At 39.7% G+C, this 26,776-nt stretch overlaps 1 protein-coding gene across 1 annotated transcript in view; it reads right to left on the reverse strand.

Moving 5' to 3' along the window:
- The window catches only part of LOC126268126 (acidic amino acid decarboxylase GADL1), a 137,512-nt gene that overhangs the window by 78,611 nt on the left and 32,125 nt on the right, over positions 1–26,776 (reverse strand). Inside the window, exon 2 of the mRNA XM_049973656.1 lies at positions 12,947–13,131. Within this exon, the coding sequence (XP_049829613.1) occupies positions 12,947–13,131 (185 nt within the window). The remainder of the gene's footprint in view (positions 1–12,946; positions 13,132–26,776) is intronic.

The raw sequence follows: 26,776 nt of genomic DNA on the forward strand, positions 1-26,776 counted from the left end.
AAGCTGGGCTACGGTCCCGCACACCGTTAGGCCGTCTTCCGCTCACTCCCCAACATCGTGCAGCCCGCCTCCAGTGGTGTCGCGACAGGCGTGAATGGAGGGACGAATGGAGACGTGTCGTCTTCAGCGATGAGAGTCGCTTCTGCCTTGGTGCCAATGATGGTCGTATGCGTGTTTGGCGCCGTGCAGGTGAGCGCCACAATCAGGACTGCATACGACCGAGGCACACAGGGCCAACACCCGGCATCATGGTGTGAGGAGCGATCTCCTACACTGGCCGTACACCTCTGGTGATCGTCGGGGGGCACTGAATAGTGCACGGTACATCCAAACCGTCATCGAACTCATCGTTTTACCATTCCTAGACCGGCAAGGGAACTTGCTGTTCCAACAGGACAATGCATGTCCGCATGTATCCCGTACCACCCAACGTGCTCTAGAAGGTGTAAGTCAACTACCCTGGCCAGCAAGATCTCCGGATCTGTCCCCCATTGAGCATGTTTGGGACTGGATGAAGCGTCGTCTCACGCAGTCTGCACGTCCAGCACGAACGCTGGTCCAACTGAGGCACCAGGTGGAAATGGCATGGCAAGCCGTTCCACAGGACTACATCCAGCATCTCTACGATCGTCTCCATGGGAGAATAGCAGCCTGCATTGCTGCAAAAGGTGGATATACACTGTACTAGTGCCGACATTGTGCATGCTCTGTTGCCTGTGTCTATGTGCCTGTGGTTCTGTCAGTGTGATCATGTGATGTATCTGACCCCAGGAATGTGTCAATAAAGTTTCCCCTTCCTGGGACAATGAATTCACGGTGTTCTTATTTCAATTTCCAGGAGTGTATATCGAGGGTCTCACTGAAGCCTTTACTCTCCATAATTATCCTCCCAACCTTAGTATGAAAACAAATCCCCCGTGCCTTATCTTTCCAATATCCCACCACCTCCCAAAGTCCCACCATCTAGCCACAGAGGAGCATTCCCTTCATAAATCAGTACCACCCAGCACTGGGGCAACTGAATTACATTCTCCACCAGAGTTTCAATTACCTTCTTGTCGTGCCCTGAAGTGAGTAATATCCTGCCCATTATCCTTCCCACCCCTCCCACAGTGGTATTCCACCATCCTCCAAACCTTACACAATCCCTGCTCCCAATCCCTTACACCATGTCTCATATCCTTGTAATAGACCTAGATGCAAGACCTGTCCCATGCAACCTCCCACCACCACCAGTCTGGTCACAAACATCACCTATCCCACCAAAGGCTATCTGTGAAACCAGTCATGTGATCTACAAGCTAAGTTGCAAGTACAGTGCTGCACTCTATGTAGGCATGACAACCAACAAGCTGTTTGTCTGCATGAATGGCCAAAGACAAACTGTGGCCAAGAAACAAGTGGACCACCCTGTTGCTCAACATGCTGCCAAACATGATATCCTTCATATCAATGACGGCTTCACAGCCCATGCCATATGAATTCTTCCCACCAACACCAGCTTTTCTGAATTGCACAGGTGTGAACTTTCCTTGCAATACAGTCTATGTCCCCGTAACCCTCCTAGCCTCAACCTTCATTGGTCACTGTTCTCACCCATCCAGCCTCTTTCCTGTTCCCATTCTAGCAATACACAGCCGTCATTCCACCTTCGCACCCAGTCTTTTTACTTCTCTCCTTTTCCTCTAATTCGCCTCCTCTCCTCCCATGTCCTCCTTCCCATTTAACCTCCAGCACTTCACTGTCCACCACCCCCACCATATTATCCCTCCCCCTTCCCACCCCAGCCTTTTCCTTGCCCCCACCCAGTCACCACTCCCATCATGCACTGGTGCTGCTGCTCACAGAGTGGTTTCAGTTGCCTGAGATTGCAGTCGTGTTTTCGAGTTGCATTTGCCTGAGTGTGTGTATGTGAGTGTGTGTGTGTGTGTGTGTGTGTGTGTGTGTGTGTTGTCTATTGTTGACGAAGGCCTTAATGGCCAAAAGCTTTAATTGTGAGAGTCTTTTTGTTGTGCCCATCTGCGACTCAGCATCTCCGCTATACAGTGAGTATCAACTTTGCTTTCCATTACAAATTTCCATGTTCACAAAATATATTTGTTATCAACTCTGCTGAAAATCATACATAGCTCACAAATTTAACTAACATTCAAGTACACACTAGCAATTCATTCTGTGGAAAAAAACTTTCATGTAAAAACATCCAGTTAATAATAATTTTCCAATGAATGATTTACCATCCCCACCAACAAGCATTGTAATAGAGGCAGATATGCCAGCATGGGCACACAGTTAACTAGTGTGGGCAGCTGCCATGGGGGGCTCATGCAAAACATTATACAGGCAGACCTGCTGATGGAAGTGTTTACCTGCAGGTGACTGGAAGCAAATGGGCCAGTTCTAACATTGAGTTCAACCACAACAGACCTTGCCTTGTGTCCCATGCCATTTCTGTGTCCTTGGTCATCAGCTACCCACACCTGTCTTGGGTTGTGCTGATCCCTATCTATGCACATCTCTATGCTGTTTCAGTCTTTCTGCTTTCCTGAAGATTGCCTCGCATGGTGAGTTTTATTGCCTTGCATGGTGAGTTTTCATGTCCTCCCATCGAGTTCTGTTCTCTGGCTTGTTACCAAATCACCATCGACATGTACAGTACACTGTGCCGATAGTGTTGTTCTGCAGTGTTTTCACACCTGTGCAGATATTAAAGTGGTGCTGAAACATGTTCTTACATGTGTGATGCTCCAATTTTTTTCCTCCCCTTTTCATAGTGTTAATTTTGGGCAACCATCAACCCAGCAATTCTGCAATGCTTGCATGAACAGTTGCACATACAGAAAGAACAGGAACAGCATGATCAGATGCAGGCATTGCTAAACCAGAATGTGGAACTGTCTTATGCCCATGTCATCCACGTGGTAAGCCATGCACACACTGTGCAGTTTTCTTTCCTACCCCCCACTGCCCCCAATTCTGTTTGGAAGTTTAGATGAGTCTATAGAAAGGCACAAAAATTACTTGCACCAGTTCTTGCTAGACTGCCAGTTAAGATATACCATTGACCCAGTCAATAAAGCCACCTTGTTACTGGCTGGCACTGCAGGATTATATGAAGCTGTGCAAAATATAAAGCTCTCTACTGAAACTGAGAAACTCCCCTTTCACAAACTTTTGCATAACTGGCGATTTGTGTGTCCTTAATGTGCTACCTGATATGCAGACTCGCTGATATGGGGCATCATTGTCTGGTTAGCACCTGATCCTGACGTCCAGGGGTTGTTGACCTCCTCTTAGCCAACACTGCCCAGACTGCAGAATTCCATGAACTTGCAGAGGTAGCAACGTCTGTCCTTTCTGACAACTGGCAAGTGGCAGAGTTAGGTGTGCATGTTAAACAGCCCCCAGTGCCCCACGGGTACTCCAGGTGTGCTTCCCTCGCACTGAGTCATTGTGTGTTGACGCCGCTATTGTTTTCGGAATTAAAAAGTTTCACTTTTTCTTGTATGAGAACAGGTTCCTCCTCATCACCAGCCACAACCTGCTAGTTTCCTTATTTGGCCCTCATTCCACACTACCATATGCAGCTTCCCTATTTCGCAGTAATTATTGTTATAAATTCATGACTGCTCCTCCACCCAGGATGCAAATGCTGATGTGCTGCTAGGGCTCCATCTGGAGTTTGATAGGCAGGAGGCTCTCTTAAATGTGTTGGATAATACATTGTAGTAAACCTTGTAGGATTTTCTGTTAACAGTACAAGAGGTCGTGACCACCACAGCTACTGACCACTTTTTCCAAAAAGTCACTTTGTCTGTCCAGGTGCGCTGACCACAATGCATCTCTTCATATGCAGATTTGGCCTGGTGTACATTTTTATCCTCTGTGATTGACTCAACATTACCCCTTGGTCCTCTTGCTTGCTATGGAGGAGTACAGCTGTCAAGTGGTAACCTCCTCAGTGTAGCGATCTCGTGTACTCCAGCTGCTGCATGCCTTCCACTGGGGTATCACTCATATGAACACATTAGTGTGATGTCACATCTACTGGTTCTGATTGATCGTGACATTGAACATCTGATGCAGGCTTGTGGAGCTTGTATGCTGAACCAGGGCTATACTGCTGTGCCAGTTTTCCTCTTGACCAGTCTCAGAGCTCTCTTGGGACAGGGTGCACGTCGATTTTGCCGGTGCATTTTGGGCAGAATGTGTTGGTGGTCAATGCTTTGCCAAGTTTCCTGTATGCATACAAGCTGTCCTCCACATCACTGACCAACACTATTAGCATGTTGCAGGTCATTATTACCACTGACGAGTCTCCAGAACCCTCGTGTCCTACAACAGTCAGGGAGTTTGAAGACTTCTGCATTCAGAACCATATCCAGCATCTGACTACCACCCTCTTTCACTCAGCTTATAACTCAGAGGTGAAACGTTTGGTGCATACATTCAAAAATCAGATGAAGAAGTCAGTACCTGCTTCTTCCTGCAATGATGCCTTGTCGAATCTCTGGCAACATACCAAGTGACACCAGACAACAGGTGCAGTCTGTGGGGAACTTTGGCACAGGCACCAGCCATGGGGTCTTCTGGATTTATTGCACCCTGTGTCACATGCCATGGACCAACAGGACTCGCTGTATTTCTCCCCTATGACTGCTGTTCAGGTCCATTCTCTCAGCCAGCAGCAAACAAGAGAGAGCTATTATATGTGCATGAGGTGTGTGTGTGTGTGTGTGTGTGTGTGTGTGCTTTCTTTTCTGAAGAAACAGGAGTCTTTGACTGAAAGTTCAGTGTGTGACAGCCTTCTGGTTGCATCTGTCTGCAACTCGATGTGTCATCTTTGTGATGAATAGCAATCTATCCTTTTCATAACATTGTTCATATTCCAATCTGGACTTTCTATTGTTTAAGTATGAGACTCTTGCAGTGCACAGTCTTAAAAGTAAGCTTTCCAAATGTTCCTTTAATTAATCTCCTGTCACATTTTTAGGGTAAATCATAAGCAAGAAAGGTATCAAATCAGCCACAGAATATGAAGCAATTGAGAAATTGCCTGCTCTCACTGGCCTTATGGATTTGTAAAGATTCCTGTGTAAAATCAGTTATTATACTCAATTCACACATGAAGTTATGAAGAGCTCTAATAATCTGAATCTCTTTATGCCAGAAAGGCATGTCAACAGACATTTCAGAAACTACAAAACAAGCTAAAATCATGATCCGACTAGCAATCAACACCTCTACACATGGGTTCAGTGGCAACTTATCACATTAATTTCCAAATGACAGGCCTTTGGCTTTTGCACAAAACACATGATCAACAACACAAGAATAAAATTTTGAAATTGAAAAAGAGGCTCTAGCCATTACTTTAGATTTGCAAAAATTAAAAATGTTTTTACATCAGAACCAATTTAATCTAATTGCTGACAAAATACCTTTACTCTCCCTTCTGGGCCAAAATTCAAGCTGACCAATTATAATGCAGATTGGCTCCAGCTCTGGGCTTTACTGATGTGAACTTTTCAATTATTTCATTTATTATCACAAGCTGTAACTCACTCAAAAGAATTTGCTTTATATAGATTGCTTATGGGACCAGGTTCAGAGTACACTAGCCCATGAACTCTATGCTTCCAAGTAGATTGTCACATAATACAAACCTGGAAGAATTTTCTCATCACTTTTCAGAAGATAGGAACACCTGAAAGGCAAGATCCCACTCTCAACAAAGTACTACACTATATGCAATAAGGACGGCCAACCACCCTACTGACAGTTGAACTTTCCTATCTTCCTCAGTATTTTGCAAAACAACACAACTTCAAGATTCCAAAGGCATCCTTCTCTTTAACATCAGAAAATTAAGTAAGCAAGGTTGTTATTTCATCCTCAGAACAACACACATGAATGGGCACATTCTGGCTAAATTGCTTCAAGTTACTCTCTTTAGACACTCCTTTGTTTTCCATGCTGCCCCCCACCCCTCCTTCCACTGCAGAGAGAGGAGGATAACATTACTCCATTCCCAGTCACCAAACAAGAATGGGCACACATGTTTTGGACCACACAGGTAATATCTGCAGGTCCACCATGGCCCATCACAGCTGCTAAATGGTGACAGTTACAACATCCTGGGTCCAACTGTGATACCAGAATCAGCTGCACTTGTGCTATTTGGGCTAAATGTTGTCAGCTCTTATCAACCATTTTGAAGGACCACTACAGCAGGTGTCACCTCAAAGATCCCAGGACAACCAGCAGCTTCCCTGAGATGACTCGTGACTGGCTCTCATAACATTCTACTCCAAGACGGTGCCATCACTAAGGAAACTTGATCATTCAGTATTGCCAGTATCTCCAGTGCCTTCCACCTTCCAGGATGGCCCAAAGCAGAAGACAGTCAGCTGCTTCTAAAGGAAGAAAGGAAGATTAGGCTTTAAGGTTCAGATTCTGATGTACAGTGATGTATGGCAGAAACACTAGGAGCTACCCAGCACAATGTTGGTGGCAGCATATTACATGTGCTGGTCATTGGGGCTGATAAACATCTGACCACAGCCTGCTGTAAACCACTTCAGTTCTTCTGCTGTGATCTCAGGATACCATTTCATAGAGAACTGTGTGATTCCTTGGACTGTGATTGACTTGGCATTCAATTTTCACCTGTAACTGCTGCTGCTGCACTTATGCTTGCATTTAGACCGTAATAAATTTTCTTATCATGACATGCTTCACTTTTCTTCTGATAAAATTATCTGTTTTCTACTGTGTTTATTTTGTGTGTTTGTTTTGACTTTACTATGGAAATAAATTTTGAGTTCCGTCTACAAAACTCTCCGCAATACATACAATATGCAGTAATTGACAAAGCATCATTGTCTCATTTACATTTGCCTAAGATTACTTTACTTGCCAGAAAACTGTAGGAACAAACTCCTCCTGAAATTCTGGAGATACATTGCTGCAGGGTGATATTTATGCCTTCTTTGATTATAAGGAGACAGTGGTTTTGGAATTCTAAGGAGACAACGTTTTTTGGAAGACATTAATAGTTGAGACCATAAATTCTTAATACTAAATACTGCTTACAATCATCCATGCCCTTGAAATCAATTATCAAAATTCTTATGTTTGACCACCTATTGTGCCTTTTTGAATATGGCTCATTACATGTTTCTGCAGTGGAAAAGCATTAAAAATGTGCCAAGGAAACATATGGTAGTACATCTGGTCCCAGAGTAAATATTCTTACAGTGATAAATTCTGAATGAAGTTTTCTTGTTGCGGCAGTCTTAAACATGTCTCCGTCCATGATTCTAAGTTTCCAGCCAACAATTAGGAACAAAATTGTTGTCAGTGTTAGTGACAAGAAACAGAACAATCCCACATACTGCCACTCAGTGGGAGATGTTGATTACTTAGACACATTCATTGGTTTTTTTTTCCTCGAAGTCATTTGCAGTCTCTATTAAGGAGAGCTGTTCAAGATTACGGAAGTTACAGGAACATCATCATCTAACAAGAAAGAGTTGTGTAATTGTAAGTGGTCATTTTGCAGGTTTATATTAATTATAGTACATTACATTATGTGCTTCCATGTAGTTCATTATCTATTACAGTTCTCTACATACAGTTACCTATATACAATTATTCAAACTCCTAATCAATGATCAACAACCTTCTTGCACTATTTGAGATACAGGTTGGGTTCAGATCAAGAAGAATTATTTCAGACTCTGTAAGAATCTCGTATTGTCACAAAACAAATAATAACAGCCAATTGCTGGTTGACTGAAACTAATTTCCTGCATCTAGTCTTTCTTTTTGTAGAAATGATACTGCCATAGCCCCAGAATTTAAAAAAAAAGCAAGCAAAGTTAGCCTAGTGAATGCATAGAGAATAATGAGATCTTAAACATTCAGTTTGCATGGCGAGTTACTCCTGCCCTGTCTTTTAATACATTTGAGTGTTATTAGTGGAGGAGTATAGATTACTGAGTCATCTTCACTAGATATAATGTGAGTTCACTGTGAGAAAAATTTGCAATCAGTGTACACAGAGACAAGAACAGTGGAAACAAAAATGCTGTAAACACTGTCAGAAACAATGTTGGCAACTTCAAACAATGTTTTACGAGGATTATTTTTCAGTTAACTTCAATTTTGAAATGAAAGTAAAACATGTAGCCTTTCCTTGGCAGTTCCATTTTTACAAGACAGCCTGTACTTTAATCTACTTTTCTACATGATTCCTACCAATATTAAGGCACTTATAATATTGTACAACCAGATTCTCAATACCATACTCGTAAAAATCTGCCACCTGATCAGGCAAAAATTGCATAAAGCACACTTCCTGTCCCTTCAGAAATTCATCACAAAACATCAAAATCTTAAAGCACCTGTTCTCTCTTACTTTTTCACCAATTTCTGTGTCAAATTGTTAATAATGATTGAAGGTTCCCTCCTTTATTCCCCATCATGCACATCTGTATGCTCATCTTTAAAAGTTATCACCTGTTTTCACACCATCCCACCAGTCCCATTGTTTTCTCAATACATTTAACTGATCTCTTGATGAATTGCAGCCATTTTCATGCCTTTGGCACTAAGTTGGCAAGATTCTTAGTCAGAGGAGGCATTTCAAAAACAAATAAACACATCAAATATTGGTGGAAATTATGCAGAACAGTAGATTACAGTACAGGCTTTCATGTAAAACTGTTAAGAAAAGTCTACTTGTTTTATTTTTACTTCAATATGAAACTTACTTAAAAAAGTATGCTTTGAACTTTCATCATGGGCATAAATATATCTTGTTTTATTCTCAGTTTCTTTACACTTAGTTATAGTAATTTTTATTTTAACCAGAACCATTATAGTCTCACTAGAAGTTTATATTAAGCAGTCCTGTTTCAAAATTACACTAATAAGAGATGAAGCTTCTCCCTTGTGTGTGTGTGTGTGTGTGTGTGTGTGTGTGTGTGTGTGTGTGTGTGTGTGTGTGTGTAATGCATGCATGTGTTTTATTATTAACAGAGAATAAATTTTGATTTTGAAGTACTATGATGGTTAAGTCATTAAAATTTCTTTTCATTTTCCAATACAAGGGGTAGTGACAAAGTTTTTAATTAAGACCTCGAGAAATTAAGTTATGTGATTAATTTTTAGTCGTTTGCAGGTATATGTCTACAGATCTGGTACACACTGGTAATGCAAAGTCACACTACTGTAGCATGCCACTAGATGAGCTAGAACACAATGGCACAGCACAGTTCTACTTTATCAATGGGCAGAGCTAATATGTTTTTGCTCCTGCAGCTACGATATGGAGATTCCAATGTGTACCATGATGGCAGACATGCACCTCCAAATAACAAAAATTTAACCATGGAACTTTATTATTTCAAGGCACTAGTGAAACTTTATGGCTACCCCTCCTTCTTCTTTTGCTTTTTCCCATTTCTCATATTGTGTTAGCATTGTTACATGGGATGAAGCAATGGTAATTGCAGTTGGGGGCCACAACCCCCTGGGATGGAATCTGTGTACCTCCATCTATCTGTGTCTAGAATAAATCTATGCTCAAGTGTGAGTACGTTTTCTAAATGCTTGTGTAGCATGTATCGGAGGTGAGGCATGTATGTTAAACCACAAAGAGGATTCAATCCATCGTTGGTTTGCCTTCCCATATCCCAGATGCAGTATTACAATGTGTTTGGCTATCGAGATAGGCCTATGATTAAGCATCTAATGTTTATATGTCTAGGAATTAACTGCATGTGTTAAGTGACTTTCAGAAAGCAAAAAATTATTTTTCTATATGTACTATGAAATGATTAGTACACAAGTTACTAAAAAGTTTCTGTTGTATTTGTATCAATTTCATATTCCTGAATGTTATCAATGCTGCAACTCAGGTGTACATAATTTTGTCTTTGGAATAAATGGTTTGGAGAATAAGAGAATTAGTAGCAGATACAAGCTTATAATCTGACCATGGGACATTTCTGAATACCTCCAGTTTTAAAAGATTGTTCTTTGTAAGTGAAGGACAAAATTTAAGTCCTGATATAGTGTATACAATGTTAATATTTTAATCTCTCTGAAACTGATGTACACAGCTGAAAAGAAAAGATTCGTCATGACCTGTTATTTGTGACATGCTTCTCATCCAAAAGTTCTAATTTAAGAAGATATTCACGGGAGGGACTGAAAAGTCTGGAAACTGTGAGGCAGGCAGTTTGTGTGAATAATTCAATCAATAAGAGCATTACCTGTAACAGACAAGAGTTTGAATCAACATCCTGGACAAGAATATAACTTTAATTTGTCCATAAGTTACAGCTTTTACTGATAAGTAAATGGTTTGGGGGGGGGGGGGGGGCATCAATAAAAACAACAAGATACTGCTTTTTCCAAACATCTGTGCTATCCACTCAAAATTTGATATAAGATGAAAATGGTGCAGTGATTAAAGCACTTGTAGCTAATCCACTTTATCTGCATGTGCACTCTTGGTAGGTGAAATCTATTCTTTTGATTACTGTCACAAGCTAAAATCTGTACATGACAGAAGTATAGTTCCAAAGGTGTTTACACAGTATGTAATGTTAGAAACCAATCACTTTTACTTCCACTTCTGACATATTCTAAACCAATGACCAATTCGGGTTTCATAATTTTCTGTTTGTATGCAGGGAAAACTACATACTGCACTTCATTACTATTCTGGCTATCAAGGTTTCAAATAGTAAACATACTCTTGATGAAATAGCTAGCAATAGTTTTGTGCAGCAAAGGACAATTAGCGCAGACATTACAAGAACAGTTGTCAAGTTGAGTGGCAGAATAGCTTCACCAAAGTAACAAATCCACAATGAAAACTTGACTCAGTAGCCTCATCCACTTTTAACAAATACAGTGGTATTAAAGGAAGTTTGCTTCATAATTAAACCACCCCTTAAAGATCATTTTTAGATAAGCTACACTTTGATATGGTGTGATTAATTCCCAATTGCAGACTTAAACACAATCGGACTTAATGTGCTATATGATTGCTTGCTGGTCGTGAACCTTTTCATACTCACATGTTGCTCATTCAGTAGTGCAATCAGTCATGATTTTGGGGAAAGAGGGCTATTCATGCAGAGAAATATTTGAAGAATTTAAAATATATCTATGAAAGTGTATACTTTCTGAAAACTCACCAGGAATTTTCAACATTAAATACTCAGGTTCAAGACCATGAAACAAGGAACAGGGATGGTTTTCACAGAGACACCCACAAAGGAGCACTCTACCTAAAAAGTGTAAACTAGCAGCCCAAGATACTTTTTAGTGCATTGCCTTCTACAATAAAGAAAATTAAAGAATTTCACAAATTCAAGGTAGATCTTAAACCATTTTTACTAACACATAGTTTTTATAGCATTGAAGAATATCTGAATATGGAAAAGTAATATTATTCATGTACACTGATATAAAATATTTGTATTTATTATCCAAGTTTTTGAAACAAATTAGAGATAAGAAACTATATTGTAATTGACTACATCCGTACAATGTATATTGCTAATGGATGAATAAAGAGATTGATTGATTGATTGATTTAAAGACAGTAGTAAGAATATTACGTGCTTTCTTTTTCACTGTAAAACACTGACCATGCTTTTCTTCTTCCCAGTTTAGCCAGTAAATTTTAGCCCATTGGTAAAAAGATTTTAAAAAAATGAAAAAAATAGTTTTATATGAACATCTTGTTCAATAGTTATCTGTAGCACATTTAGTTTGTCAGATTCTGTGATGTCACTGAGCATTTTCCTACTGTGTAAGATACTATCAAACATCAAGTCACAAGAAATCATTTTTGTAAGTCCACAGTTTTTAGATGAGAGTATCGCTCTCTTGAACAGTGCTGTTGCTTAGGTAATGTTTGTTGTGCAAGCATGATCTGGAGATGGTTGTTAGTCAACAGAAACCTGTTATCATCTGGTTATAACTACACTATATTGCAATCAATACCATTAAAATTTATAATAAATAATACAGATCACTGTGTCTCCCTCACTTGATGATGTCAGACCTTATAAATGACTATGATGGCTGGGACTCACTGGTAGCATGTAAAAAACACTCTAATGTGTATTTTCAAGATTTTGTTTCAGTTAACAATAATATTATGATAACTTGAGGTGCTGAACATAGATGATGTTGCAGCATATGTATTGGAGATAAAGCAAAGTAGGAATCGGAGTCACAACTGTTCTTTCAAAAAGTCAAGTTTTGAATTATATCAATGTGGTTCATGGATTACATTTTTCCAGAAAATATTGACCTTGCTGATGTTATGAATTATAAACTTAACCACTTACTTTTAACACCAGTGGAGACTGAAGTAACAGACACTTCACACATTACCTAATTTCTAAGCTCCGAAATTAATTTGCACTATTTGAGTTCATTAATTAAATTTTGGTCATTATGTAGCATTTGCCTGTTTTTGTAAAACCTGGAATATCTTCTGTAATTAAATATTAATGTTACTTATTATGGAAGCTGCTACTATGATGCCAAAAATCACGTCCTAATATAGACATTTTTCCCATATAATATGAACTTTTCCTAATGACTTTTGAACTGTACCTTAACAAGGTTTTACTACATTAAGATATGAACACACACACTGCATTTATACCCATTAGCTTTGATCAACTGTAAGAATTTTAATTTTTATAAATATTACCTTGTTCTGCCTTTAATCCAATATTGTCTTAAGCTTTATGTTTACAGCTTCAGCAGTAGAAAAAATGTCCTCACATCAAGAAAAACCAAAGTGACATGTTACTTCAAGTGGAATTCACACATACAACAGCAAATTGTGTGAGTTTGTGTACATAAAACATCAACTCTGTCTTTTAGATACAAGTACAGCACTCACTGATTAGTATTTAGTGATTCAGTTATCCAGGCACCTGCCAGTCCATAAGTATCTGTGCCACCATACAGTTGGTTATAAAAATGTCTGTGATTAGTTTTAACAGAGTATTGAATTACAGCTCTGCAAAGGGCCAGTAATTTTTCCTGAGACTTCACAGCAGTTCCCAAATCCAGAGACAACAGTTCCTGTCGGGAAAAAAGTACAGATTTAAAATAAGGATTTTGAAATTCTTAAGTTACTATCTGTGATAGGGTACAAGCAGTAGAAAGAAAAGTTTGATTTTTTAAATTTCTTATTGAAACAAAAAAAAATCTTTACAAATCACAGAATACGTCAGATGAGACTTTCATTCCACAGCAGAGTGTGCACTGATAAGAAACTTCCTTATATGAAATTTCCTGGCAGATTAAAACTGTTTGCCAGACAGAGACTCGAACTCGGGACCTGCAGTGCACACTCCACAGCAGAGTGAAAATCTCATTCTGGAAGAAACTTCCTCTTGGTTAAACAGTTATGCCGGACTGAAGTTTGAACTCAGGATCATTGCCTATCATGTGCAAGTACTCTACTGACTGAGCTATCCAAGAATGTCTCATTCCCCAGTCCTCACAAGTAGGAGATGAGAAGCTGATGTAAATAAAGCTGTGAGGACTGGGTCATGAGTCCTGCTTTGGTTGCTCAGTCGGTAGAGCACTTTGCTAGGTAAAGGTCCTGAGTTCAAGGCTCAATCTGGCACACAGTTATAATCTGCCACAAAGTTCCATGGGCTACATTGTTTACTGGAACTAAGATGCATATACTTTCTCTCTCTTTCCTACTTTTCTCCCTTTTGTGCATGTGCACTGCCCTTCCCCCCCTCCCCTCCCAGCCTCTCCCCACAACTCAAACACACTATCTGTATCTGTCTTTAGCTGAGTAAAGCATAAATAGTTAATCATTATGAGAAATGTTTGCCTGTGAGAATCAAAATAATTTTTGTAACACAGGAGAGCAGCTGAAACGACTTAAGATCACATGTGTCTGCAGCTGATGATTGAAGGGATTGCTTTGTTCAAAGTCTACAGATACCAGAGACTGTATACTGGTTCCTATTTTGATTGTACAAGAGGTGGGATTCATCCTACATGCCAGTCAAGGGGGCTGAAAATGGAGTGTAATGTTGAAACTGGCAGCAAAAATAAAATAAAACTGGAAATTTAGATGGCTGAAGGTATTTTGGTTTCACATTTATTATTGAACAGCCAAGGCCCCACAACAATCCAGTATAAAGATGGACTTACAGAAATCCACTCACTTGTGTTTTGTCCTTCTCTGCTTATCTCTGTTTCCATTAGCCCCCCCCCCCCCCCCAAAAAAAAAAAAAAAAAAAAAAAAAAAAAAAAAAAAAAGAGAGAGAAAGAAAGAAAGAAAGAAACTCCTGACTGCACCTAGCACACCACTACCCTGTTCCTAATATGTCCCTGCATGTTCCCACATGCCATACTACACCTTCCCCCAATCTGTATCTCCATCCACTCTCTGTGAACCGTTGTGAAGCACATGCCAGAGGGTACATCCTCTTGTATTGGTTATAAGGGTCTGTAGTGTTTCAGGATATTTGTGAACATTCCAACACTGCATTGGGAAGCCATCAACAAGAGATGCTCGTGAGTAAGTTGAAAATAAAATGTAGTGGGAAAGGGAAACTGTGTGTTTTCCTTTCTTGTATGCAGTGAATGTGGAGCAGTTGTGAAGCTGGCGAGAAGAGGACTAGTAAAAATGGTATTACAACAACTGGTCGTCTGGGAGACATTTGTGCCATGGTGCAGCAAGTGCCTGAATCCTGAATGCACCAACCAGGGCATAATGAACATTTGAAGAGCAGTAGTTTTTTAATCTGTTTTTGTTTGCTCTCTCAGGTCCTAAAGTATGCATGTACGGACATTTTTGAATGTATCCAAGAGAGTCATATACCATAGCAATTGTTTGTTGTGTTGTTTAAAGAAATAGTGAAAATTTTGGGCAAAATATACCCCTGTTTGTGAGAAGTGTGGCTATTTATTTAGTAGCGCATTAGAGAGAATTTGCGGAAGCATTCCATGAATCTTCACCACTGTTGGATCGACAGGGAGGTGGCACGGAAGGATTCAGACCATCAAACAACTACTCAGAGAAGAGAGAATAAAGATAATACTACTTTCATCTGGCGGTGTATTAGGGTTGGCAAAATATGCCCAGTTATATCAGCCAGGGACGCAACTTCCTGCTAGTGCTGATATAAGACCCACCACAAACCCTACAAAATAAACAACAGCAAGAAAAAAGGGAAAAATACACCCTAGGTTTTTACCCATTCCATTCAAATATGGGGCATGGGAAAAATAATAGTTTAAATGCCACTGTGCATACTGTAATTAATTTAATTTTACCCTGTGATCCTTATGGGAGCGATATATAGAAGGTTGTGGTATATTCCTAGAGTCATTATCTAAATCTGGTTCTTGAAACTTTGGTAGTAGACTTTCTCAAGATAGTTTCCGTCTATACTTAAGAGTATGCCAATTCAGTTCTTTCAACACCTCAGTGATACTCTCCCTTGGGTCAAACAAAGTTGTGACCATTCATGCTGCCCTTGTCTGTATACATTCAACAATCCCTGCTAGTCTATTTGGCACAGGGCTCACACTAGTGATTTAAAAGCATTCTCCTTTGTTTAACTGACTGCCTTTCCCTGGTATTCTACCAATAGACCAAAGTCTGGTACCTATTTTCCCATGACTAAACCTATGTGAACAGCCACCTTCTACACTCAAGTATTTGTATGAGTTTACAGATTCCAGCTGTCACTCATTAATATTATATTCACAGGACGTCTGCCTTCTTGGCTGAGTGGTCAGTGTGTGTCACTGCCATACAACAGGCCTGGGCTAGGTTCCCAGTTATTTCGGAGACTTTCTCTGTTCGGGAACTGGGTGTTGTGTTGTCCTCATCATCATTTCATCATCACTGACATGCAAATCAGCTAATGTGGTGCCACCTGAAAAGACTTGCAACTTGGTTGGTGAAATTTGATCATTTTATTTCATAGGATACTTTTCTTAAATTTTTTTTAGGTGCACAGTATTACATTTGTAAATAAAATAGAAAGAAACTTCCACATGGGAAAAATATATTAAAAACAAAGATTCCAAGACTTACCAAGTGGGAAAGTGCCTGTAGATAGGCACAATAAATAAAACACACAAACACACACACAGAATTTCCAGCTTTTGCAACCGGCGGTTGCTTCTTCAGGAAAGAGGGAAGGAGAGGGAAAGACGAAAGGATAAGGGTTTTAAGGGAGAGGGTAAGGAGTCATTCCAATCCCGGGAGCAGAAAGACTTCCCTTAGGGGGAAAAAAGGACAGGCGTACACTCGCACACACACACACATATCCATCCGCACATACACAGACACAAGCAGACATTTGTATAGGCCTATGTCTGCTTGTGTCTGTGTATGTGTGGATGGATATGTGTGTGTGTGCGAATGTACACCTGTCCTTTTTTCCCCCTAAGGGAAGTCTTTCTGCTCCCGGGATTGGAATGACTCCTCCCTCTTTCCTGAAGAAGCAACTGTCGGTTGCAAAAGCTGGAAATTCTGTGTGTGTGTTTTATTTATTGTGCCTATCTACCAGCACTTTCCCACTTGGTAAGTCTTGGAATCTTTGTTTTTAATGTATTACATTTTTGGATATTTAAAGCAAGCTGCCAGTGACTGTACCACTTCGAAATCTTTGCCACTGACTCTAATATCTATTTAACTAATGTTTTCAGTGGTACGAGAATTAAGTTAGAGCAATACTCCTGGGTTTCCCTTTGTAAATGAACATTTGAAAAGAGAGTTAAGCATTTCTGCTTTTGCTTAGCTAATCTCAACTTCAGTTCCAGTCTCATCCTTGAGTGGCTCGACACTAACTTTGGTGCCACTAACAGCCTTTACATACATCCAGAATTTCTTTGGATTTTGTGAAAAATCATTTCACAATATTTTGATACAGTAGTCACTGAAGGTTTCAGGCATTGCTCTCTTGACTGACAAACACGTTTCATTTGGTATCTCTCTATCTATAGCCCCATTCTTTGTTCTATACCAATTACGAAGTATTCTCTGTTTCTTTAGAAGTTTCTTTACAGATACTGCATACCAAGGATGAAATCTCCCACAATGAACTGTAATACCAGGTACATAACTATCCAGTGCATGGTCAACTATTTTTTTTTTTTTTTACACTTGAGTCATAGCTCATCTACATGTTTCAGTTCTGAGCTAAAAGTTTCAAGTTCCTCACTGAGGTATGACACCATTGTTTCTCTACTTTGTTGAACATATAAATCTTTCTGCTCATTTTAGGTGACCTTAGTGTTTTGGGTTTCAGTGTTGCTATAACTGTCTCATTGTCACTGATACCAGTGTCAGTATGGACTTCTTCAATGAGGTCAGGTCTGTTTGTTGCCATTAGATCTAATATATTTACATCATGGGCATGGTTCTGAACTATGTGTTCTAGGTAGTTTTCAGAGAAGGCATTCTGTAACAATTCACAGGATGTCTTGTCACACCCACCACTATTAAAACTATAACTATCCCTATTCATTGCTGGATGATCAAAGTGTCCTCCAATGATTACAGCATCAATAGGGGACTTATGTGCAAGTGAACTGAGGTTTTCTCTAAAGCTTTTGGCTACATCAAGAGGAGAATCTGATAGTTGCAGAAGGACCCTACTACAATATTTTGCCCATCCTTGATACTGAACCTCATTCAAACAATTTCACATATGGCTTCAGTTTCTTGTCCACTGCAGCAAATACACCACCTATGTTTCCTGTTTCCCTATAATCTTGGTATATACTTAACTTTTACCCAAAGATCTCACTACCATCAACTGCAGGTTTTAACCAGCTTTCTTTGCCTAAAATTATGTACGTTCAGCATTCCTTAGGAGTGCTTTGCCCCTACCCTGCTCTCCAAGCCCTTCCCCACCGCAGCCTTCCCCTTACCCCCACCATCCAAGCCAGATTGATTCTCCTATGAGGTGCAGTTGCAGTCCACAGTCTGGCCTCATTTGTCAGAGAGAGTTGTCATGTGTTTTGGTGTGAGTTGTGCTTGTGTGTGCGATTTTTCTGCTTCAGAAGAAGGGCTTTGGCTAAAAGCTTAAAAAGTATAACAGTCTATTCATTGTGCCTGTCTGCAGCTCAGGGTCTCTTCCATACAGTGAGTTGCAATCTATCCTTTTCCCACTGTTTCATTTCAGATTAGTGTTATACAAATGTTACCAATTCTGTAATCATCCGCAAAAAAATTATCAGTTAGATTTGTGCAGTTTTTTGACATTCTTGTGGGAAAGTTGACAACTGTCCTCAGATTAAAAGAGCTTATTACATTCTCAAAATCTGTCCTGTCACTATTAGAGGAAAGAAAATTTACATTAAAATCAAAAAGCATGATTATTTCCTTAGTTTTTGAAAAAAGCCAGGTTAAAAGAGATTCTAATTTATTGAGAAATATATTCAGCTTTCCTGAGAGAGCTCTGTAAGCAGTAATCACAAAAAAAATACACATTGTATTAACAGGGAACTGAATCCAGCAGGTCTCAAAATGTTGATAAACAGAATAATTTATGTTGGTTTATGCCATGTACATGCTAGAAATCACTATACTAGTGAAAGAGGACATTAAGGTCACAGACAGGAACCCAGAAATTCACAACTATAATACCAGCCATATGGTTAACAGAAGATTAACTTCAACAACAAAATGCCCTTCTGTCTAAGGAGCTGTTTTTCATAATTTATTATCAAATGGTCTTAAGATGTCGAGTGCAGATACTTTTAAAAAGTGACTCAAACAGTGACATATCGATAAATGTGCATATAACTGGATTTAAAATTAACTGTAACACAAGCAACAATCATGTCATAGAAATTAGTAGGAAAGTGCACATAAAACCAACTGTTCACTATCAAATGAATTGTGCTTCCACTATTTGAATTATTTAATTGTAGCATATTGTTAAAAAATATTATTGAAATTTATACTTTATTGACAATGTCCATGTACATAAAATGATGAGATGTGAGTAGAAGATAAATTGAAATCTACAATCATGTTTTCCTTAGCTATACCCCCTGGCTGTGTACCATGTACAGGACATGGCTGAATGAGTTTTTAAGATTTGTGGACATGTAGGGATATATTTTAAACATTTTTAAGCAAGGACCCTATTTCCAGATAAATGAAAAAGTTTTTTACAGTGAAATGGGAATTATGTTTTCTTTCTTGTTTTTTGACAAATTTGCTAAGAACTTGGTACAGAACTTTAATGACAGCTCCAATCAAATGACAAATCAAGTCTTTGCCTTCATAGCTTTGGAACGCCAAAATACATTACATTAAATGTTCAGAATTAAAACTAAAAACTATATTGCAGGTATATTTCAGATGAGGCTATGCCATACCCTGTTTTGTATTACACTTTATTCAATTCCATATTCCCAAAAGCTGTGGGGATGCACTCAATGGGTTCATCTGCTGTTTCTACTGACACTGAGTTAGTCACATGACCAGATGATTTAAAGGTATGACACTGAGCTTGAATTTGAGTGGATGGTTGGGTTAAATTCTAATCTTCCCACCCATATTTAGTGTAGTATCACATATCAATACCACCTCAAGGGCATCAAAGTTGGTAATGGAACTGCAAGTTTCCATCAGATGCCAAAAGTGGTTGTGTGGAATCCGCCCTCTGCCACTGTGATATACCTCAGCCAGTGGCAGCCATACGGCCCCACTTGCACTTAGAGCCTCTGTGTTATGTGACGCTATGCAGACGCCACTCAGTCACAGCTCCAACACTATTGTTCATGTTTTAGCTCAAAGACTATCATCATTTTTGCTACTACATGAGCTAGACTCTATATCTTGCTGCAATGTTTGCAGTGGTTCTTCATATGCTAGGAGAAATATGAGTTCAGTAAATCTTTTGTTCATTGTGTTAAATTGTTTGCCAATAATTTCTACTCCTGTCCAGTTTGCCTATGACAACAGTTATCACATCACCTGTAGCCCACCTCTCCTTACCATCGTCCATGAAGTCGTACACAACATACCTGGTGATGAGTACTAGAGTCTACATGTGGCCATCATCAAATCTAATTCCTTTCTTCCTGTTCTGCCATCTTTTTGGTTAACTTTTTTCAATTGCTTATCTTTTGTGTCCACAGTGTTTGCCTTGCTTGTGCTCTTTATGTTGTAGGTTCCAAGGCTGCTGCTTTTGCACTTCTCCTCTTTCTCTCTTTTCTCTTTGTGCTATGTTTGCCTTTTGCTGTCTGTGTTGGTACATTGCTTAACTGATAATAGCTACTCAGGCACAATCACTTGCTGTGGTGCATAAAATTGATCTAACTCAATTTAGTCAGTTTCAGAGTCAACAAATGACGCAACTACTTGAAGTGATGAATCACTTCATGACAACACAGATGATTTCACACAAGACACCAGACCAATGGAAGTGCCACTGCCTGCACATCCTGCGTATGTGTCGCCATTTTGTGAGTTTGACGATGGGAAGGAAGGTTGAACAGAGTACATTGCAGAGTTCAGCATGTGTATCACAGCACATCACATATAAGCTACTGACAAATATTCTTGTTTCTGCACCGTGGCAGGAGTGACTATTTGTAGGCTTTGCACAAAACTTTTTCCCACATCACACCCTGCACTAATACAACATAAGTACTTCTTGTAGGCACTTACAAAGTATTATGAGGACAGGGAAAAGTACCCGCTGTCCATTACAAATTCTTTAGGTTGTGTAAGCAATGAGAACAGACATACCGTCAGTGGGTGACTGATTTACAAGACCTTACAAGAGAGTATAGATTCAAACGTGACTGTGGCAAACATAAGAATGATGCAATGATTTGGGATGCCATCAAGCACATTGTAGCTGACTCTCAAATTCGAGAACAGATTCTTAAATACCCAGATGCTTTCTTGCAGATTTTTGACTACCAAGATTCCTGTGAAAGTGCAGCAGACAATTTTTTGGTAGCACCTCTTTGTTCTGTAGATAGACAAGGCCTCATCACCTGTTCATAACAGTGGCCTGGCCAGCCACAGTCATAGCCACAGCCACAGTGCTCAGGCACACACGTGTCACATCCGGCACAAGGTGTGAAGTCATGCCCTCACTGTAATAGAGCACACGGTTGCCAATCTTGCCCTTCTTGTGAAGCAACTTCCTTGTTTTGCAACAAACAGGAACATTTACAGTCTGTTTGCTTACAGAAATATAAGGCTCATTCTCCTTCTACTCCTTCATGCAAATCTATGTAACAAATAGTATGTACTGTATTTTCAAAGCCCTAAGGTGTGGATAACAACAGTGTAATAGCCATTCAGAAAAGGCTCCCAACTCATCTGCAGTGCTACATTAAGACAACAAACTTTGGCCAAGACATTCCTGTCTTAAGCACTTGTAGCCTACCTGCAACTTTCTGAAATTTGACAAAGACAATGACATTCACAGTAATTTTCTCCCAAGATAGTGCCAATGATTTTGATCTAAACTCACTTGATTTGTTCGGGTTAAGCATTCAGGACAAAGTACTTTCTGTTGATCCTCATGACAGTGTTGCTAAGTTATGTGTAGAATTTCAGGGTTCATTTTCTGAGGGTTTATACAAAACCAGTAATTTTGTTACCCATATCACAAGGAAGGACAATGCACAGCCATGTTCTCTCAGAGCTCATCCTGCTCTAACAGGTGGGTAAGAAACTTTCTGCTTTGCAGGATAGTGGGGCCAAGCACCCATTCCTGGCCATCAGTGGGCATCCCCTCTTATTATTCTAAAGAAACTGTCCAGCAGACTCCAGCTGTTCACTGATTTTAAGAAAACTGTGAATCTTCAAACAATCATTGACAGTTATCTCCTGCCGCACCTGGAAGAACTAATGGATAATTGAATGCCAGTTGTTACGCTTCCAACATTGATTTGTGCGACACTTATTTTCAAATATCTCTGGATGAGCAGTTGTAACTACGAGGGTCGGTCAAAAAGTAATGCCTCCCATTTTTTTTCTACTTAAAAAAATTAAGTTAAGTGAAAAATTTGAATTTGGCGCCATTCCTCAAACCTTCTTCTGCAATCCACTGCAGTAGTAACTTTCTGTGTCAACAGGTGGCAGCACAGCAGAAGTTTGTAAGATGGCCGACATCGATGTTCGTTTGAGACAGCGTTGTGTGATTGAATTCTTGAATGCAGAAGGTGAAACGCCCATACGCATTCATGAAAGACTGAAGAAGGTGTATGGTGTTGTGACAGTGGATGTCAGCACTGTCAGACGATGGGTTCGTCGTTGTAAGGAAGCTGAAGGGCAAACACCGTTGACTGACGAAAAGCGGAGCGGCAGGCCGGTGAGTGCAGTGACTCCACACAACATTCAGCAAGTTGACGACATCATTCGTGGTGACCGTCAGGTGACTGCAGATGAAGTGTGTCGCATTATTTCTCTTAGTAAAGGCAGTGTGATCACGATTATTAAACAATTGGGGTACTCAAAAGTTTGTGCACGGTGGGTTCCAAGAATGTTAACCGATCAGAATAAAGAGGCAAGGAAAACAATGGCCTCCCAACACTTGCAGCGCTTCCGTTTGGAGGGAGATGAGTTTCTGAAAAAAATTGTGACCGGGGACGAAACATGGGTGCATTTTTTTGAACCCGAATCAAAGAGGCAGTCAATGGAGTGGCGTCACACAAGCTCGCCGAGGAAGAAAAAATTCAAAACTGTGCGATCGGCAGGGAAAGTTATGGCAACAGTTTTCTGGGATACAGAGGGTGTGATTCTGGTTGATTTTTTGGAGCAGGGATGCACAATAAATTCTGTTCAATACGTCACAACCCTCAAAAAACTTAAAGCACGTCTTCAGCGAGTTCACCCAACAAAATCAATGGCACATGTTCTTCTTTTGCATGACAATGCAAGACCACACACCAGTCGTCACACCTCTGACGAGATTGTCAAAATTGGATGGGAAGTTTTGCCTCATCCCCCATACAGCCCTGACCTGGCACCATCAGACTTCCATCTGTTCGGGCCACTAAAAGAAGCTCATCGTGGGATTCATTTTGAAGATGAGGAGGCCTTCAAAACATCCGTGCATCAATGGCTTAGGAAGCAGAGCTGTGATTTTTACCGTGCTGGGATACATGCCCTTGTTCAAAGATGGACCAAAACTGTAGAGATGGGTGGAGATTACATTGAAAAATGACAAAATGATCCTCAATGTTGTGGTTTTCAACCTATGTAATTGCATTTAAATTTCCTGACAATTAAACGTAGAAAAAAAAATAGGAGGCATTACTTTTTGACTGACCCTCGTAGTATTTGTTATTAACACTCATCTGGCTCTCATTAAAGTTTTGTGATTGCCATTCGGCAGTCCGTCTGCACCCATCATATTTCAGCAGTTTTTGGAACAGCTGATACATAGGTTTGTATTTGCTCAGATATGTGGTTTTTTTTTTCAGACTGAAATTGAGTCACAATCACATTTACTTGCTATCCGTGACCTTCCATCCCCACACATTGTGCGGGAATTACAGTCTGTGTTAGGGAAGCTCACGTGTTACATCTAGTTTATTCCTGACACCACTCAAATCGTGGCTACCTTGCATTCACTGTGCAGGAAGAACGTTCCTTTCATTTGGTTACATGAATGTCGGCATGCTTTTCAGAAGTTGAGGGATGTTATGCTTACTCATCGATGTCTTGTTCAGTTTGATCCAGCCAAACCTGGTATCTTGGCTATGGATGCATCTTCTTACAGCATTGGCGCAGTTTTGTCACATAAATCTGGTACTGTTGACAGACTGATTGCCTCTGCTTTGAAGTTGTTGAACAAAGCTCAACCTAATTATTCAGAAATTGAAAAAGGGGCTCTTGCCATTGACTATGGTGTCACTCAGTTTCACCAGTATCTTTTTGGCAGAAAATTGTACTTGGTGACTGGCCATAAACTTCTGAAGTTTTTGTTCAGCCCTTCTCAGTTCAACATTCGAAGACTCCTCTGCTTTTTGTTGCTACACTGATTCAAAGGCACAGATGCTTCGCGTAGCTTTCCGCTTAATCACTGGAAAATTGCCCAGGCCACAGCTGTGGATCCTGATTTGCAGATTCTGTTGCCCTACATCCACACTGATCAGCCATACTCATCCTGGCAACACAAAAACAGTTCTTAAAAGGCAAGTTTCTGATAATGTTCATTTAAAGGTATGAATAATTCCTTAATTAATGGGCTGAATTAGGCCTGTGATATTGAGTGGGAAAACTTCATAATCATTTGCCCATTTTTCAACTGAGTTTAGAATGAATGATATGGAGCATTGTCCAGCAGGAGTAGGGGTCTCCTTGGCAGCTCCTCAGATATAAGCTCACTAACTCACAGAGGAAGCAAATAAAAAAATCTGTGTATGTAAATGCCATTATATTAGTTTTGTGGCAGACAGGGACACTAGAGGTCAAATGTTTTGGAGCTCTTGGCTTTGGGGATTTACTAGTGGCTTTGAAAAACTTTCCAAAGAGCACTGGAGATGATCGAACTGGCTTAAATTCTGCAGTCATCACACTGCACAAGTCCTTTTATGCTTCTCATCTGAGATCAATCAGACGAAACCAGATTTCCCCTATTTTTCCACGTAAAATGTAATTCTCTGAGAATTCCAGGTTTTCCAGAAGATTGAGAAGATTTGCCATCCTGAAAATGATTTTTCCTATCCCTCTCCAAGCGGAATCATACTTAGAAACAGTTAAAATGCCCTATCGCCTATCGCACAAAAATCTGACTGGAGCGCGCAAGCATTTGTGGGAACTTCGCGATGCAGGCTCTTCGACAAAAAAAAGTGCACATCTTATTCCGAAAGGTCTGCACTGTGATCACTTTTTTGTGTTATGTCGCGTGCCGATGTTGGTAAAAACTCGCATGATGAGCGGCAGGAACTTAATACGACGAATCCTGAGTCAGAAGTCGGTGGCCAGTCAGAATGTTCGTTCGTAATTTCTTATCTTTCGTAAATTAAGTTAGCTAGTATTCTTTTGTATTATGTTAGAAATTTCCAGCAAAATCGGATGTAAGACGTACAAGTAGATTATTGCAATGATAAATGTGTATCTTGTGCTACGGTACACTTAATTTTTTTATGGAATTTATTTTCGTGTTGAGATACGTTGGATTCAAAGACTCACTAGAAGCTTGTCACATTTCAGTCTAACGTAGCCCAAGACTACTCTACAGGTCAGTATGTTAACCTAATGTAGCTTTCTTACATTCGCATTGTTGGTTTTGTTAAAATGCAACTAACTTCACACATTCCAACCTAATCTAGGTCTCTGGTTTCGCTGCAGGTCAGTCTGTCAGCACATTCAGTTTTTTTTTTTCATTCACCATATATATACGAAAATTAATAACTAACCCAAAAATCCATAATAACCAGACCAGTAAAAGATGCTCTGGTGCGGTCCATGTCGAAAACAAGTGTAATCATTTTGTATCTTCCGCCGAAAGAAATCATTTGAATCAGCGATTGGCACTTGCTACCGTATGTTATCACCCGATAGGCAACGACCAACATCCACGAATTTGACAACCCCAGCAAGCAAGGCAGTCTGACAGCCGAAATGGCTTTAGCCTTTGCCGTGGCCCATTTTTTAATCAATGGAGCACATTTGGTTCCATATAATTTAATTTGTTGCCCTCGAGCTACCATAATACACTCAAATGTTTGACTGCATGTTTAGCGCAACGACAGGCCTTACTTACTGCTCTGTCTTTACTTTATCATCTTACATTGGAAATTTCTTATCCTGTAATTGCATGTGTCATTTTTTGGAATATTTTGTTTGTACAGCTCTGATTTTTCATGTTGTAATGGATTGCTACGTTATGTATAAAGCTGCAGAGGCAGTAATAGCAGTAGGCTGCGTCCAATCCATTGTCAGTGTTTTTTTAATCCAAACTTAGCTTTCTTTCCATTTTCGTATGTACTTGCAAGTGACATCGTACGAAGTTCGCCATTTCTTAAAAAAAATTGTGACAATAATGATCAAGAAAACAGCCATTTCCACACAGAACAGCGTTGTGAACTGAAAATTCTTTAGAATAGAATAAAATATAATATTTTTATTAGCCTTTCAGTATTTTTCATACAATTGGCTTCGTCAAAGTTTACAGAAGGTTTTACTTTCAGTACGATATTCAAATAGTTACAGAAAGGGGAGAAAAGGAACTAAAGACCTTTTCGTCAGCATTATGTAAAACAATGTTTTATACAGTAATTAAATACACACATAAGAAAAGAATCACAGTAAATAACTAACTTATATAATATCAAAACATTTTCTTCATAACTTAGGTAAAACATATATTTTGACGATTAGTTTCTAATAATTCTTCAGTTGTATAGAATTCGTTGTTTTTTAGCCAGATTTGCAATGTATTCTTATATTTATTTAGTGGTACTGTACGAGCAGAGCATGATAACTTATTGAAAAATTTTATGCTTAAATACTTATAGTTCTTATGGACTAAAGCAAGTCTTGTGGAAGGCAAGTCCAGCAGGTGACTGTTTCTTGTACTGTGTGCATGCACATCGCACCTCATGTTCAATTTTTTCAGATTTTCTCTGGCGTATATTAGACAGTTATATATGTAGATGCTTGGCACTGCCATTACGCCAAGAGATTTAAAATAAGTTCTTAATTTTCAACTCGCCACTTGAAACTAGTACCTACACACGAAACCTTCCGTAG

The sequence above is a fragment of the Schistocerca gregaria genome, chromosome 4, assembly GCF_023897955.1.
Source record: "Schistocerca gregaria isolate iqSchGreg1 chromosome 4, iqSchGreg1.2, whole genome shotgun sequence".
Classification (NCBI taxonomy): Eukaryota; Metazoa; Arthropoda; class Insecta; order Orthoptera; family Acrididae; genus Schistocerca; species Schistocerca gregaria.